Source organism: Erpetoichthys calabaricus, chromosome 5, assembly GCF_900747795.2.
Source record: "Erpetoichthys calabaricus chromosome 5, fErpCal1.3, whole genome shotgun sequence".
Lineage (NCBI taxonomy): Eukaryota > Metazoa > Chordata > Cladistia > Polypteriformes > Polypteridae > Erpetoichthys > Erpetoichthys calabaricus.
In genome coordinates, this window is record NC_041398.2 from 11,733,571 (window position 1) to 11,751,325 (window position 17,755).

At 43.4% G+C, this 17,755-nt stretch overlaps 1 protein-coding gene across 2 annotated transcripts in view; it reads left to right on the forward strand.

Annotated features, from left to right (window-relative positions):
- LOC114643684 (E3 SUMO-protein ligase ZBED1) overlaps positions 1-16,240 on the forward strand; it is a 36,994-nt gene extending 20,754 nt beyond the window's left edge. The window contains exon 4 of one of the 2 annotated variants that reach the window (XM_028792196.2): positions 6,351-8,677. In XM_028792196.2, coding sequence (XP_028648029.2) covers positions 6,351-8,201 — 1,851 coding nt within the window. In that variant the 3' untranslated portion in view covers positions 8,202-8,677. Of the gene's footprint in view, positions 1-6,350; positions 8,678-14,463 lie in introns of those variants that run through there. The other variant, XM_051927825.1, reaches the window with a different exon arrangement.
- The last annotated feature ends 1,515 nt before the right edge of the window (positions 16,241-17,755 follow it).

A 17,755-nucleotide genomic window follows, 5' to 3' on the forward strand; every position in this document is an offset into this window, starting at 1 on the left:
CCCACTTTAATATAAATAAAACATTTAGCTGTAGCTTAGCAGCTTTAAAAAAGTAAACGTTAAATTCCATTTCAGTGTGCTGAATCAACTGAAGCACTTGAACATACAAAAAAACCTACATCAGCTCCGGGTCCGAAATGAATGTGTTTTTTTTTTTCTGAAAAATAATAGCATATTAAATGCTATTGTTCTCACCTGTTTAATGTGACTTCTGTTCCTGAAGTTCGCTGCTGATCATCTCTATGTCGGGGCTGTACAATGTGACTTTGACCTTCACACAGGACTGCAGGCTCTCATGTGTGAGGCGGGAGCGATATTTGGACTTTATGAAGTTCATGCTTGAGAAAACTTGCTCACTTAAGTATGTTGAGCCAAAGACGGACAGGACTCCAAATGCATATTTTTTCATGTTCATATACGTTTCGGGAATGGCACTCCATGTGTCGAAAACAAATTTGTCGGGTTTGGGGAGGTTTTCAATATCACTCCATTTGTGCTCTTTAGTGAGAGTAGCCTTCTGACGGGCGACTTCTTCAAGATCCGCTGTCAGGCATTTGAACTTGGACACCCATTAACCTTTATCTGCCATGTCGTCCGGTTCAATTTCTAGATCGGGTTTACTTACTCACTCCTGTGAATGCGGATGTGTTCAGCAGGGATGGGTCGATGTCCAGGGGTGTGACAGGGAAGGAGAGAGAGTGTGTTTTTCCTTTCTGAACTCACTGAATCTTTCTCTAAATGCAGCTTGCATTTTCTGAACAATTTCCCGTTTGTTTTTAAAGTCGGAGAATAGATGCTCTGATATTTTTATGAACGATTCTTTCATGTATTCTCCGTCTGTGAATGGCTTACCCCTCCTTACGATCTCTTGAGTTGCCACAAAACTAGCAGCTGTAGTTGACTGTGTAGAAGTGATCCACTTTTTGAAAGTATGTTTGCTCTGTTCAGCTTTCCGTTGCAGTTCCGAAATTGCTCTCTTTCGCTTATCTTCACTTGGGTATTTTGAATGCTGAGTGCTTGTTTCGAAAATGTCTTTCAACGTTACATTTTTTGTTGTTCGATAATTTATCGCCACATATTAAGCACACCGGTAAGCCAGCGTCGTTGGCGGTGAAGGCAAATGCTTCTGTCCACGCAGAATTAAACTCTCTAAATTAGATGTTAAAATGTATAACAGTAGTAGTCGTAAGTAAACATATATATAAATACAACTTAAATTAAGAAATTGCCATTATTCATTTTCATGTTTTTTTTTTTTTGTCAAGGCCAAAGGGAGCCACTACAAGGAGGCTGAAGAGCCGCATGTGGCTCCAGAGCCGCGGGTTGCCGACCCCTGCTCTAGACCGTCGTTGTGAAACTGCAACCCACAGGGAGACAGACAGACACTCATCATGGAGATATTGATATTTTTGGTATTGGGGGACCCTAAAATGTTGAGATCTGTCGAAAACCTGAGATCAAATTTTTTGACGAATCTAAAGCATTTGCTCTTCCCCCATAGATGATAGTTTATGGTGGGGGTGCAAAGCTAAGGGAAAAAAGAAAAATATAATTGAGCCAAAAGCTTTGAGCGTTATAACAGAGGACAGTGTAAAAGTAGTGGATCTTAGGGAGAAATTTTGTTTGACATTTGTATCTGGGATGCTCTAGTTGGGTTTGGGCGTGGAGTGTAAGTGAAGCCCTGATTTCTTATCATATAATAGTGAAGTGAATGAAGCCTACAGGCTTTGTTTCATATTATAGTAGTGTTTTTATCATGTATAATATGTTTTATTATTATTATTCTCTCTGGAGAGAAGAGGAATGAAGGTCAGTAGGACCACCAAGACAGAATACATGTGTGTAAATGAGAGGGAGGTCAGTGGAATGGTGAGAATGAGGGAGTAGAGTTGGCGAAGGTGGATGAGTTTAAATACTTGGGATCAACAGTACAGAGAAATAGGGATTGTGGAAGAGAGGTGAAAAAGAGAGTTCAGGCAGGGTGGAATGGGTGGAAAAGACTGCCAGGAGTGATTTGTGACAGATGGGTATCAGCAAGAGTGAAAGGGAAGGTCCACAGGACGGTAGTGAGACCAGCTATGTTATATGGGTTGGAGATGGTGGCACCGGAGACAGTGCTGGAGGTGGCAGAGTTAAAGATGCTAAGATTGGCATTGGGTGTGATGAGGATGGACAGGATTAGAAATGAGGACATTAGAGGGTCAGCTCAGGTTGGACGGTTGTGAGTCAGAGAGGCGAGATTGCGTTGGTTTGGACATGTGCAGAGGAGAGATGCTGGGTATAATGAGAGAAGGGTGCTAAGGATAGAGCTGTCAAGTAAGAGGAACAGAGGAAGGCCTAAGAGAAGGTTTATGGATGTGGTGAGAGGGGACATGCAGGTGATGGGTGTGACAGAGTAAGATACAGAGGACAGAAAAATATGGAAGAAGATGATCCGCTGTGGCAACCCCTAACGGGAGTGGCCAAAAGAAGAAGAAGATTGTGTATAAAATGTTCCAGAATACTTAAAACTCATAATAAGGTTACAAATAATTTGTGGAGTTATGTATGTACATGTATACTTACAGTTGTTGGCAAAAATAATGGCACTACTGCAGTTTTTTTCTTCTTCAGGTAATCTACCAGTTCTTTAAAATGATTGGTTGCAACGCATATATTTAAATTATTCACATTGGAAGAACACACACAGTCTGGGGAACAAAGTCAAATCTCATCGTATTTCACACACAAGGATTTTGACAAACTTGACTTCATATTTGTTGGTACACCCTTCAGAAAGGACGGCTTCAGTCAGGCGCTTACTGTAGTAATAATACTAGTAATGAGCTTTATTTATGTAGCACCTTTCATGCACTCAAGGACACTTTACAATTCAATAAACACATTAACAAGACAGTAGAAGTTACATACACGAAAACGAATAATACTCATTGAAGAGATGTGTTTTTAACAGGAGTTTGAAATGGATAATAGATTTTTCCTCACAAAGGCTGAGAGGGAGAGCATTCCAAATTTTAGGGGCCATCACGCTGAAAGCTCTGCCACCCATAGTTACTAACCTGTATTTTCTTAATGCACGGGCAGGAGTGTAAGGAAGCAGCAGCTCCGACAGATAATGAGGGGCTAAACCATGAAGGGCTTTAAAGGAGATGAGAATTTTATATTTGATTCTTGAAGAAACTGGTAACCAATGCAAATCATCGAGGACAGGAATGATGTGAGCAGATTTTTTTAGTGTGTGTAAGTAGACGAGCAGCAGAATTCTGAACATACTGTAATCTATTGATATTGTCAGGAGGCCATAAAACAAAGCATTGCAATAGTCCAGACGGGTAGTGATGAAAGCATGAACTGGTGTTTCAGTATCCTGCACACTGAGGAAAGAAAGCAGATGAGCACAGTTGCTATTTGTATAATTGAACTAATGTGTGGTTTAAAAATAAGGAGCTGATCAAAGATGACACCCAAATTATGGACTGATGCTGAGGGTTCAACCTGGATGCCATCAACGTCACGAAGGGTAGAGAGGCCAGACTTGGTACCAACCAATAGGATTTCTGTTTTATTAGGATTAAGTCATAAAAAAATTAGCTGTCATCCGATGATTGATTTCCCAAATGCCATGTCTTCAGTCATATCTTTAGTGTTGTCCCATGAAAAGATAGAATAAAATATTTAGAAAAATATCTTTTGTGAGATACTGTGTGTGTGTGTGTGTGTGTGTGTATATATATATATATATATATATATATATATATATATATATATATATATATATATTATATACACAGTAATCCCTCCTCGATCGCGGGGGTTGCGTTCCAGAACCCTCCGCGAAAGGTGAAAATCCGCGAAGTAGAAACCATATGTTTATATGGTTATTTTTATATTGCCATGCTTGGGTCACAGATTTGCACAGAAACACAGGAGGTTGTAGAGAGACAGGAACTTTATTCAGACACCACAAACAAACATTTGTCTCTTTTTCAAAAGTTTAAACTGTGCTCCATGACAAGACAGAGATGACAGTTCCGTCTCACAATTAAAAGAATGCAATCATATCTATGTGAAGGTAATCTTTCAGCGTTTTTTGAGGAGTAGCCGTATCCTCTAGGGCTGCGAACAGCCCCCCTGCTCACAATATATTTGAGGAGTTTTATTTAATACGTAATACGCGCTCTGATTGGGTAGCTTCTCAGCCATCTGCCAATAGTGTCCCTTGTATTAAATCAACTGGGCAAACCAACTGAGGAAGCATGTACCAGAAATTAAAAGAGCCATTGTTTGCAGAAATCCACGAACCAGAAAAATATCTGCGATATATATTTAAATATGCTTACATATAAAACCATCAGCGATAGAGTGAAGCCGCGAAAGTGGAAGCGCGATATAGCAAGGGATTACTGTATATATTATATATTATATAGCTGTCCGTTTTTCACGAGAGAACTTCTTAACGGATTTAGATCAGGTTTTTTTTCTATAATTTGCTTGAACCTTCTGGTTGATTTTGCGACTTCTCTCATCGTGCTAAGAATCAGAGTTCGCTTGCAGGAGCGATACATTCACGCTAATCCAAGACAGAGGCTGCGATCCGAGGGTATCGTGATGTCAGGAGTAGAGGGCTGGGTGGGGGCCCTCCTCGCCGTCCTGATTCACTAATACGCGGGCAAAGCCGTGGGGGATGGCTACTCTTATATATAAACGGGAAATGTGTGTGTCCGGAAGTGAGTCATGGTAAGGGCTCCACCTCACTTAGCTGCTAACACGAGTGATGCCAGCATATCGGCTAAACAAAACCTCCAAAAAAAGAGCCCCTTGCTTAGCCGCTAATACACAAGCGAGGCAAGCACATCGGCAAAATGGTATCCCTTTTACTTTTCCTCCCGCCACTAATACACAAGTGATGGAAGCACGTCCGCACAACAAATCCTGGGAGAGACGCCCCGATTAGTTTTCTTTCAATTACCTAACATCTAGACATTTCAATTGTTTTTCTGACAATTTCAGTAGTTTCTAGGACCCCGGGCTTTTTTACAGCTCGGGCTTAGTAGATATTCTATACATTCATTACACACTGAGTGATATATTTTTCATTTTGCTGATTATGGCTTACAGGTCATGAGAACTCAATTCAGTATCTCAGAAAATTAGAATATTACATAAGACGTTTGGCCTAAAGAAACAAATGTCCATGTAGGCACTCAAAACTCTTCTTTGGCATGAATGACTGCATCAGTGTGGCGTGACATGGAGGCGATCAGCTTGTGGCACTGGTGAGGTGTTATGGAAGCCCAGGATGCTTCTGCTCGTCTGTATTGTTGGCTCTGGTGTCTCTCATCTTCCTCTTGATAGATTCTCTCTATGGGGTTTAGCTCAGGCGAGTTTGCTGGCCAGTCAAGCCCAGTGATACACACTATCTTCATTAAACCAGCTATTGGGACTTTTGGCAGCGTGGGCAGGTGCCAAGTCCTGCATTGTCAGCAGAAGGAAACATGAAATGCTCTCAAATGTCCTCCTAGACGGCTGGCAGCGCTGACTTTGGACTTGATAAATAAAACACAGTGGACCAAAGTCCTCTTTTCAGATGAAAGTCAATTTTGCATTTCATTTGTAAGTCAAGGTCCCCCGAGTCTGGAGGAAGAGCGGAGAGGCACAGAATCCAAGTGGCTTGAGGGTCCAGTGTGAAGTTTCCAGAGTCGGTGATGATTTGGGGAGCCATGTCATCTGCTGGTGTTGTTGTTTCTCTATAACAGTCTTGATAAAACGTTTATGCCCTGGCGGTGGCCAATAGCTTTGGTTTTATATTTGATTTGATTACATTAATGTTTAAGTTGAGATTTACAAGAAATGCTGCTATGTAAAGGGAATACAGCTGTTAAAAAGCACCTTATTTGTTTAAAGTGTTTGCAAACCAGATGCGCGCAACGCACTACTTTTGAGGTCATTATTGAATTTTGCACACCGTTTGCGATTAATCGCAAATCAAAATTTGAATCGCTGCCCGGCACTAGTAATATCATATTTTGTCGTTTTGGAAAATTGTGCAAAGGAGGCACCTACTTTTTCACAAGACTGCACCACACTCGGAGCACTTCACATGCACACTAGCTATAGTGGTAAGTCAGGGGTGCTGTTTGAAATCGTCGTCTTCATGTCGTTTTATGAATATTTGAGCCGTTCTCTCGTTAGTTTTGTTTCTCTGGCGCCCACATTTCTGCAGACACATTTCAAATTGTGCTTCCCATCCCCTCATGTATTCTTCGCCCCCGTCTTATTTTATGTTTTGCTTGTTCACTCACACGTGATGATTTTTTTTTTTTCTTCTTCTTCCATTTTTAATGTCACAGGTGGTCAAACCCAAGATTTGCTGTAAAAGTAAAGTGTGGGACTATTTCACCAAAGGCAACAGTTTTGGTCCAGTGACCTGCAATGTCTGCAAAGCCAGAGTCAGCCAGGGGTCCTATAAATCCACTAAAAAGAACACCACTAATTTGTGGAAACACTTACAAAGAAGACATATCGAAGAATATCGCGAGGCACGAGGGAAAACCACCCTGAAGAAAACTGAGTATTTTCTGTCACCGTCCCCACTGGCACTGCCCACTCTAAAACGACTCGATGATCAGATAGGAAAATGGCCGCCAGATCACCCACAAGCCAAAGAAATGGACAGGCTCATCCTGGAGATGATTGCCACCGACGTCCTGCCGTTTCCAGTTGTACAAGGTGTCGGCTTCAAAAGGCTAATGGCGAAGGTAGAGCCCCGCTATGCGCTGAGGAGTGAGAAATATTTTCGTTCTGAGCTGGTATTTGATGTTCACGAGAAAATTGTTGAAAAGATTAAGAGTCTGGTCGCGGCCGAAAATGCTGGGGACCGCCTCACGTTCACCGCCGACTGCTGGTCGGGTCCAACGGGAGCCCTGATGAGTCTGACGGCTCATTTCATCGACCACAAGTGGAGACGGTTCAACGTGACCCTAAATGTCAAGGCCACCACACAGCTCCACCTCGGAGAGTACGTCAAGCAGACGCTCATGGATATCTTGGAAGAGTGGGATATCGAGGCGAAGCGCGTTTTGCTGGTTCTTCGAGACAGTGGCGCCGCCATCGTCAGTGGTGCAAAGGTTTTTGAGATGCCGGAGCTGAGCTGCAGTGCGCACCTCCTTCAACGCATCATAAGTGAGGGCCTGCACTCACATAAAGTCGTGAAGGATATCCTGACCAAAGTGAAGCAGTGCGCCACACACTTTCAGCACTCGGTGGTGGCACAGCGGCGTCTCTCTGCCATTCAAGAGGAAGTGGGGGTCCCACAGAACGACATTATTCAGATTGTGCCATCCCGGTGGAACTCGACCCTTCACATGTTCCAGAGGATGCTGGAGCAGAAGAGCGCTCTAATGGTGTACTCGAGCCAGCATGGGTTTTTCATGTGTCCGAGTGCGGAAGAGTGGGATATCCTGTCCCACCTGGTGGATACTTTGACGGTCATTGAGGAAATAACATCGGAGATGAGCCGATCGGACTCCTCTGCCTCATGCATCATACCTTCTGTGACCGTGCTGAAGTGTGTGCTAAAGGTGCACGAGCCCAGAAATATGACAATCCAGACCCTTTGGAAGAGCATGTTACATAGTGTGGAAAAAAGGTTTTTCCAGATGGTCAACTCCAAAGAGGTAGTGTTGGCATGTGTGCTTGACCCACGCTTCAAAGAACGCCCCCTATCCAGTGAGACTGTAAGTAAGGCCAAAATCTGGCTTAGGGAAAATACCAGTGAGGGCGTGTTAGCAGATGACATACCGCTAATAGACCTCACAGAGGAAGAGGAGGAGGACTTCCAAAGGCGTACACCACGCGAAGAGTCCAGCAGACTCCTGGATAGTCTTTACAAGCATATGCTGACCTCACCCACTCATGAGGAGGTGCCCGAGGGCATAGCCGAAGAGCTGGAGCGATACCTTCGAGAACCCGTGATCGACCGGAAGACGGGCAACTCTCTGGATTGGTGGAGCCAGAACTGCAGCCGCTTTGAGCAGCTGTCTTGGCAAGCCCGGCAGTACCTGGCCATTCCGCCATCCTCTGTGCCAGTGGCGAGGGCTGTGGACACCCTGGGCGACAAGACTGAGTGTCCCTCGGGGGAAAATGCGGAGGAACTCTGCTTCCTGCATTATAACCTGCCACTCTTAGACTGGCAGTATTGAGCAGGGCATTTGAACTGTGGGGGGGGGGGGGGGACTGTGGACAGAGAAGTTCATCATCTTCCTTAATCCCACCATTTTCCCAAACCTGAACTGATACAAGGACTGTGTGCCAAGTTTTTTTTTTTTTTTTTTTTTACTTTCCAAAATTTAATTCTATCATCTCCGTCACATTGCCCGCCGCTGCCCATTTCTGTCCTTTAATGACGCTCAGACTCATTGTTTAATAACGTCTCGTATTGATTTCTGTAATTTCCTCTTCATCAGCCTCCCTGCAAAAACAAAGTATTTTCTGCTCACGTTCCCCCCCCCCCCCGTTCTCTCCCAGCTTCACTGGTTACCCGTTCCATTAAGGATTACATTCAGGGTTCCGCTTCTCACCTTCAAAGCCCTACATAACCTTTGCCCGTTTCTAACTCACTCAGCTCTTAGCTACTGTCCCACGCACCAGACTCTCCGCTCCTTTAGTGTTATGGCCCCTCTTCGACAAACTTTTGTCTGTTGTGTGATTTTTTTTTTTTTTTTTTTTTCTTCTTCTTCTGTATGTTAAGTGACCTTGGGTTTTGTGAAAGGCGCTCTATAAATGCAACTTATTATTATTTCTTGTTAAAACAAGCTTGTTCACATTTTGTTCATTTTTAGACTTCAAAAATTTATATTCAGGCCAACTAACTTTGCATTCATTTTAGTTTTGTTTCGTTTTCTTGATTCTCCAAGAACCACATTTGAGGGATCTGAACACTCCATTGCACAAATATCCAAGAGAGTCCGAAGCCTCAGACCGATTCAGACATGCTGAGGCCCGTAAGATGACACCCCTATCCGCAGCATTTGACTCCGCCCACTTTTCACGAGCCCCGCCCCATGTTTCGCTGCTCTACCGACCGCCTATATTGCATGCCCGTCGTTTCGATAAATCAACTATGTTTCATCTTCTGGTCTCTTTAAGAAGAAAAAAAATAAAATCTCAAACTGCCATTACATACTGCAGTGCTGATTCATTTTTGCAGCTCATTATCTTTACAATTAACACAAAGTCAATTAAAATGAAAGGTTCATGTTCTTCACCGTTAACATTTGTAATTGTTTACTGCAGGGGTCTCAAACTCCGGACCTGGAGGGCCGCAGTGGCTGCAGCTTTTCATTCTAACCCTTTTCTTAAGTGGCGACCCGTTTTTGTTGCTAATTAACTCCTTTTCCATTCCTTTTAATTGATTTGTTTTTTAAGATTTGTTCCCCTGAATTTCTCCATCGTCCCTCTGAATTGCTTCATTTCTCTTCCTTAAATGGCACCCAAACAGAAATGAAATTTGAAGTGAGTGAGCTGACAGGAGATCGGCTAAGTCAGGGCCTCAAACTCTAACCAGTGGTTTAAGTGTTAATGTCTGGGCAGCAACCAGTCCATAGAACGGTGTGGGTGGTCCGTGAAAAACCTCATTCTGTTCTGCATGGATACTCAAAACTCCGCTCCAGTGGCGGCTGCAGGTTTTCATTCTAACCCTTTTCTTAAGTGGTGACCCGTTTTTGTTGCTAATTAACTCCTTTTCCATTCCTTTTAATTGATTTTTTTTCAGATTTGTTCCTCTGAATTTCTTCATTTATTTTCTTAAATGGCACCCAAACAGAAATGAAATGTGAAGTGTGAGTGAGCTGAGAGAAGACCAACTCAGGGCCTCAAACTCCAACCAGTGGCTTCATTAGGCACGAGTCTCGTTGTTAATTAAACCCATTCTTTAATTCCATGGCTTGTTGCTGCTGTCATTGTGCAATAGCAGAAACATCCGAAATTGTGGATTTTCTTAGAGCTCTGGTCAAATATTTTGGAGACCTGAGCAAATCAACATTCCTGAGACCTCCACCTTTTTTATTTTCAGATAATGCATGATGGGTGTAGTTTGCCAGAAGGAACATCATTGCTCACCTTCATGTCTCTGGTGACTCTTCCTATGAAGTCAGTAGACCGATTGGGAGAGAATGGGGGGTCATGAGGTCACTGGAAAGGGGTGTGTGGTGCTCCCAATATCTCTGTAAAAGAATGAAGGTCCAAGTCTTTAGAGTCCTGGTGCTCCCTGTTTGTGAGCCATGGATGCTATCTAGTGACCTGAGATGAAGACTGGACTCTCTTCAGAGAATCCTTGCTGGTTTGACTTTGTGTTGCTCATGGAGTCCCGAATGAGGCACATGACCTGCATTGTGAGGGAGCATCAGTTACGGCACTACAGCCATGTGGCGTGATTACCGGAGGGTGGTCCTGTTCACAGGATCCTCATTGTTGAGGTCAAGGGGACACCCATGTAACACAAGGCTGCAGCAGATAGATGGTCATTTCCAGGTGGGGGATTGCCAACCAGGATCCTGAGCGGTTTCATCATGTGGTGGGTGCGGCAACCCGCTGTACCAGTGCCTGGCCTGACCTGCACTCTTTGTAACCTTCTGCGCTGCTGTAGCCTTCTCCAGATCGGTGCCCCGACACAATCCGGTCTTTAAGCTCGGCAGGCAATTTCTTCATCCTCATGTCTTGGTTTCTGCTGAATTGTGGGACCTTCTACAAGTACAAGCCACTGTGAGCCTTTCCTGATCATGTTCAGTTAGTTGAATTGACCACAGGTTGGACTCCAAACAAGGTGTAGAAACATCTGAAAGATAAACAATAGAATCTGAAACGCCCGAGTCAAACTAAAGGGTGTGAGCACTTGTGTCGATATGATCGTTCAGATTTTTACTCTCTTATTGCCAAAAGTATTGGGACACCTGCCTTTACACACACATGAACTTTAGTGACATCCCATTCTTCATTTGGAGTTGGCCCACCCTTTGCAGCTCTAACAGCTTCCACTCTTCTGGGAAGGCTTTCCACAAGGTCTAGGAGTGTGTCGATGGGGATTTTGTGATCCAGGAGGTCAGGCACTGATGTTGAATGAGAAGGCCCGGCTCGCTCGCAGTCTCCCAAAGGTGGTAAGTCGGGTTGAGGTCGGGGCTCTGTGCGGCCACACCAGACTCGCTCCTCCATGTCTTTACAGACCTCGCTTTGTGCACTGGTGTGTGTGCAGTCATGTTGCCCTACAGTGAGGACTGATTGTGAGGTCATTTATGTCAGGTAGAATGCCTAGAGGGGGCTGGGTGGTCTCGTGGCCTCGGAACCCCTGCAGATTTTATTTTTTTCTCCAGCCGTCTGGAGTTTTTTTGTTTTTTCTGACCTCCCTGGCCATCAGACGTTACTTTTATTATATGTTAATTAGTGTTCCCTTATTTTAATTTTTTCTCTTTCTTCATCATGTAAAGCACTGTGAGTTCCATCATTTGTATGAAAATGTGCTCTAGAAATAAACGTTGTTGTCCAAAATGGCTTCGTATGCTGAAGCATTAAGAGTTCCTTTCACTGTACAAATTTTTTTCAAAACCTGGCAGGATTTAATCAATATTATTTTAGAATAAGAGAAATAACTATTACTGCATTTAACTCCCTTCTCCATCTCTTATTTACATATATATTTACTTCTCCCTTTCTTTTGTTTAATGTTGCCTTATTAAAAAGCCTTAAGCAATTTTCCTTTAGCTAAGCTCTCCTTCTCAGGGGTGGGGTTTGATTTGTCTTCAAATTTGTTGGGTTATAAATTGATCTGTTTGTATGGAATGATTACAATGAAAATTAATAAAATAAAAATATAAAAAAAAAAAAAAAAAAAAAAAAGAGTTCCTTTCACTTGAACTAAGGGGGCCATGCCCAACCCCACACCATAATCCAACTTTCCACTTGGCACAATGTAGTCGGGTGAGTCCCGTTCTCCTGGCCAGACTCGTCCACCGGATTGCGTGATTCGTCACTCCTCGTCTACACTGCTCTTGAGAGTCCAGTTGTGTTTGGTGGGCTTTACAGCACTGCAGCACATCCGACGCTTTGCATTGCACTTGGTGATGTCAGACTTGGCTGAAGCTGCTCGGCCAAGGAGACCCATTCCATTAAGCTCTTTCTCTCTACTATACTGTTCTTGAGCTTTTGGAGGTCAGTAGCTATTGACTCTGCCCACCTCAGTATGTGCTGTCCTCGCTCTGTGGCCTACCACTTCATGGCTGAGTCGCTGTCTCCAAATCTCGGTTACGTTTAGCTGGTATTTTTGTAAAATTACGTCTCAATTGCCTCCATTTTGTTTTAACAGCTGTGGACGCTGAATTTGAAAAACGATGGGAGACAAAAACATCAATTTAAATTAAAAGCAATTTCTTTATTCTTGGTGAGTTTAAAGAGACTGCAGAACCCCCAGCTCAGTGCCACTGCCTGGTCAGATCAAACAGCCTTCTGAAAGAAAAATTCTTTTCTTTTTATTATCTAGCCTATCCATTAGCCAAAGAGAAAACCACATGACAATTCATTTTAAGGTCATACATAAATTGCACACACACACAGCACACACAAGACCAGTTTAAAGCAATTTCTTATAGTACATTAGTTATAAAGAAATTACATTCTTATAGTTTTAATATGTTCATTAGATTTTGTTTGGTTAGATTAATAAGTTCTTATTTATTAATTGATAAGGGATATGTTTCTTATGGTTTTAAGCAAGAATTCAGAAACTATTACATTGATTTATAAAATCACAGTGTGTTCTGTAAGTATCAAAAGATCAACATTTTCTCATAAAAGAATGCAAGTGTTCTAATAATTCTGTGCACAAGCTTAATTCTTTTTCTACCTAAATGAAGAACAAATCATATAGAAGTAATAAATCATATAGCTCTCTGCAGAATGATTAATACAAAGTACAGTCATTGGTATTGTGAGGTAAATACTTATAATCATTACAGTTAATAATGTTTTTTTTTCTTTCTCACACCACTAACAGCTGAATATTTAGTAGCGAGGACATTTCACAAATGCACTTCTTGCACAAGTGGCATCCTATCACAGTACCAACTTGACTTCACTGAGCTCCTGCGAGCGACCCATTCTGTCACAAATGTCTGTAGAAGCCAGCAGTCTGCATGCCAAGGGGCTCGATGTTACAAACCTGTGGCCATGAAAGTGATTTATGGGGGGGCGTCCCAATACTTTGGGCAATATAGGGTATTTGTTTTGTAAATTTGCAAAAAATTTCTTAAATCCTGCTTTTGCTTTGTCACTCTGGGGTATTGAGTGTTGCTTGAAGAGGGGAAACGCTTACTGAAGCCACTGTACCTGTTAAGACGACAGACATTTTGAGATCGTGACGTTCTACTCACTGATCCTAGCACCGGAGAGTAGTACAGTGGAACCTCGGGTCACGAACGTCTTGGACCACATACAAATCGGGTTACGACCAAAAAAAGTTCCCTTCTGGTTCGTATGCACCGGTGATTTCCGCATGTGTTCAGTCTCTCCCTGTACAGTACATTGTTCTCGGTCAGACGTGCATCGCGCAGAGGGACTTTACTTCAAAGCTGTAATCTCCTCTCCACCCAGCTTCCTGCTCACTTCCTTCATGCCAGAACTTGACTCCTGCAAGGTTAGTTTTCTTGGTTAGTTTTTGTATAAATTACGGATTTTTCAAATTTTCATTTTTTACCCTGTGCTTAAAAGTCATTAAAAAAATGTGTTTACAGCAAGCGGTTCGGAAGGCTGTAGCGTGAACTCTTGCAATGTTATTTTTCTCTGTTCAAGTGTTATTCATCCATCCATCCATTCATTTTTTCAACCCGCTGAATCCTAACACAGGGTCACGGGGGTCTGCTGGAGCCAATCCCAGCCAACACAGGGCACACGGAAGGAACCAATCCCGGGCAGGGTGCCAACCCACCACAGGACAAAGTGTTATTCGATGTTTTTACATTTAGTTTACTATTACACTGTGCATTCTATGGTATAATTAACTATTTTTGTGCTTAAAAATCTTCAAAAAAAATATATTGACATACAGCTCGTACGGTCCGCAACGAATTAATTGTATTTACATACAATTCTAATGGGGGATTTACTTCGGGTCACGACCAAATCGGTTGCGACCAGAGTTTTGGAACGAATTACGGTCGTAACCCAAGGTTCCACTGTATTAGCGCGTGGCAAGTAAGAATTCTGAAGTTCTCCATACATGTGACAAGAATGACCATATAAAAGGTAATATTTTTGGTCTGTCTGGCCATTTTATTCCAGAATCCTTAATGGAAGTTTTTTCAGAAGCGCCATCAGCGTCTCACTTGTAATGTGCATGGCTTCTTTGTTGTAAAATGCCATCTAAACATCACACTTTTCAAATATATATATATATATGTTTTTTTTGTCTCGTTTCAGGATATTTTATGCACGCCGACTCCAAAATCAACTGCAACCCAGTCCACCCATTCGGGATCTTTGAAGTCGATGAAGCATGACGCTAACTCCAAGCATGGCAAAGGCATGAACAGCGCGGTGGCTTATTTCCTCGCCAAGGACAAGATGCCTTTCGAGATTGTCGAGAGTCCCGGCTTTCTACATCTGATGAGGGAGACGGCCCCCTTCTACACGGTACCAAATAGGCATTTCTTTGCGACCGGCGAAATTCCAAAGATGTACGAAAGACTGCGCGCCAGCATTGAAGAGAAAGTGGCTATGGGTGTGTGGTTTTCGGTGACCGCTGACCAGTGGACGACCAGCATCGCCGATCGCCGCGGCGGTGGGTGTGAGACGTTCATAAGCTTCACAGTCCACTATGTTACTTTGGACTGGCAGCTTCATTCCCATTGCCTTGAGACCCTTTTCTTCCCCGAGGAACACACGCCAGACAACATTTTGGAAGTTTTTGAAAACATGTTGCACGAGTGGAAAATCAAAAGCGAAAATCTGTCGGGAATCACCACGGGCAACACTGCAAACTTGATTAAAGCCTTTGGTAAATTCCCTTGCGTGTGGATCGGATGTTTCGGGGATAACTTAAACCTGGCCATCTCAAAAGTCCTGAAGATGCCGCAGGTTGACAGTGCAGTCAAAGCATGCCGACGTTTGGTCCATGCGTTTGCGCGGAGCTGGAAAAAGAGGCGGGAACTGAAAAAGAAACAAGAAGAGCTGAATGTCACCGAGCAGGCGCTGATCCAGGATGAGGCAACCAGATGGGGGTCAACGGCTGAGATGATTTCCCGGTTTCTGGAGCAGCAGCAAGCCGTCTGTGCTGTTCTTGCCACGGACAAGAACGCATGGCATCTCATGCTCAAGGACACAGACATTGCTGTCCTGGAGGACGTCAGCCAGATTCTGACCCTTCTCGGTGATTTCACAGATGCCATGGTCACTGAGGAGAGGGTTACCCTCTCATCCTTGAAGCCCGTCCTGCAACACATCACCACTGAAATACTTGGCGAGATAGGAGAAGACAGCACGCTGACCAAACAAATGAAACAAGTCATGAGAGATGACCTGCTACAGCTCCGATACTCAGGTGATGTGAAGAGAGTTCTGGATATCTGCTGCTTTGTGGACGCCAGGCTCAAGGGATGCTTCTCAGAGAACCTCGACGACACCATTAAGTCGTGTGTGGAGGAAGCCATGAGACTAGCACCCCATGAGGAGTCTGAATCGAAATCATCTGCTGCCTTTCAAGACGAGAAGAGCGCCTGCACTTCTCTAACCACTAAAAGGAAAAACAAAACTCTGTCCGGGTTGCTCCGACACATTATTTCATCGAAGCAGGACAAGAGCGAGAAGGACAGTGAATATATGGAAGATCGGCTGAAAGCCGAAGTCAAGCTCTACCTGTCGCTTCCCTCCATCAGCATCGAGGATGACCCACTGGCATGGTGGAAGGTCCACACTGCGGAAATGCCCCTCTTGTCTAACGTGGCCCAGAAATACCTGTCCATCCCAGCCACGAGTGTCCCTTCAGCCAGACTATTCACCTCCAGTGGGCACACGCTATCACTCCATCGATCTGGCCTCAGCCCCGAACATGTGAACATGCTCACCTTTTTACACCACAACCTCGACTAAAATCACTCATTGGAAGCAGGCATTTCCACTTTACAGTTTTTTCATCTTGTGACACCGGGAGCTTATTGGGAGTAGGTGTACACTCCAGGTTTGTACAGGCTCATAAATGGTTAGTGGCCTTAAAGAAAATTGATATAGTGTTTATGACCTGCAGGCGACAGAATCTCTCCAAAACCCGGTTACGTTTAGCCGGTATTTTTGTAAAATGACTATATTTGTATTATTTTTGTTACTTGTTTTTAATTTCTTGATGACAGAATTCCTGTTCAGATCTTTTTTTTTACGGTAGTTTGAAATTTGTAGTGGAATTTGGAGCTGCAGTACTGATGGGTGAGATTAGGGCTGTCACATGATCAGAGGTTATGGTGCATTGACATGAATGAAGGGAGGGGGCGAGGCCAACTAAAAATGTCAATGGAAGACACGGCCTTGCTGAGGGCAAGTGTGAATAAAACAAATTCTGTTGTAAGTAACGGCGAACATACGGTACATGAATTTTGTCACGTGTTGGAACCTCACTAAGTCGACTTCACACTTAGTTGTACTGATAGTTGATCGGAAACAGTCATACACTACGCAAGTTGGTCACGTGTTACAACATCAGGAGCTTATTGGAAGCAGGCGTACACAAGGCTCGATTATACATTAGGCAAAATAAGCACGTGCTTAGGGCATCATGGGAAGGGGGAGCGCTCCAGAGAAATTTACCATGAGCTATATGGTGCAAATGGTGTAGCTGAAACAGGTTCCACGAAAATGGGCTTCCACATTAAATGACAAAAGTTATACACACACACACACATATGTATATCATACATATACAGTAGATTTTCGCTTATCCGACATAAACGGGCAGGCAGAACGTCGGATAAGCAAAAATGTCGGATAATGGGAGGTGTTAAGAAAAAGCCTATTAAATGTCAAACTATGTTATAATTTTACACATTACGAACCTAATACGTAATGTTTTCGGTTCTCGATTGTCTCTGAACACGTACAAATCGGGTTATGACCAAAAAGATTGCCAAAGTTTTCCATCTGTTCACGAGCACACACTCGGTATACGAACAAGCCAGTTTCCTTTTCCATTACTGCGCTCCAATGATTTCCGTACGTGTTCAGTCTCTCCCTGTCATTCCCTGTGCAGCAAGAGAGAGAGACACAGACAGACACGCACGCACGCACGCACGCGAGAAAGAGACGCACGAATGCACGCGAGAGAAATAGAGACAGACAGACAGACAGACACGCGAGAGAGAGAGACACGCACACACCAGAGAGGGCAGGCCACATAATCCACTGTAATCATGTTTTACAACAAAACAACAGAAATATTTAACTGAAAAAATGAACTTGGCAACAAAAAATAGACTACGCTCATGCTCGCAACTTGTAATTCTTGTTGCCAATTGATATGCGTTTTGTTTTTTTTTTGTTTTTTTTGTGGTGGGACGTCGGATAATACAGAATGTTGGATAAGCGAAGGTCGAATAAGCGAGACTCTACTGTATATGCAATAAAAACAAAATAATAATAGAGGTTAATGATCTATATCAATCTTGAGAATACAACAAAACTAGAATCTGGTGACTGCCACACGGTCCACCGAGGCTCACGTCTTCAT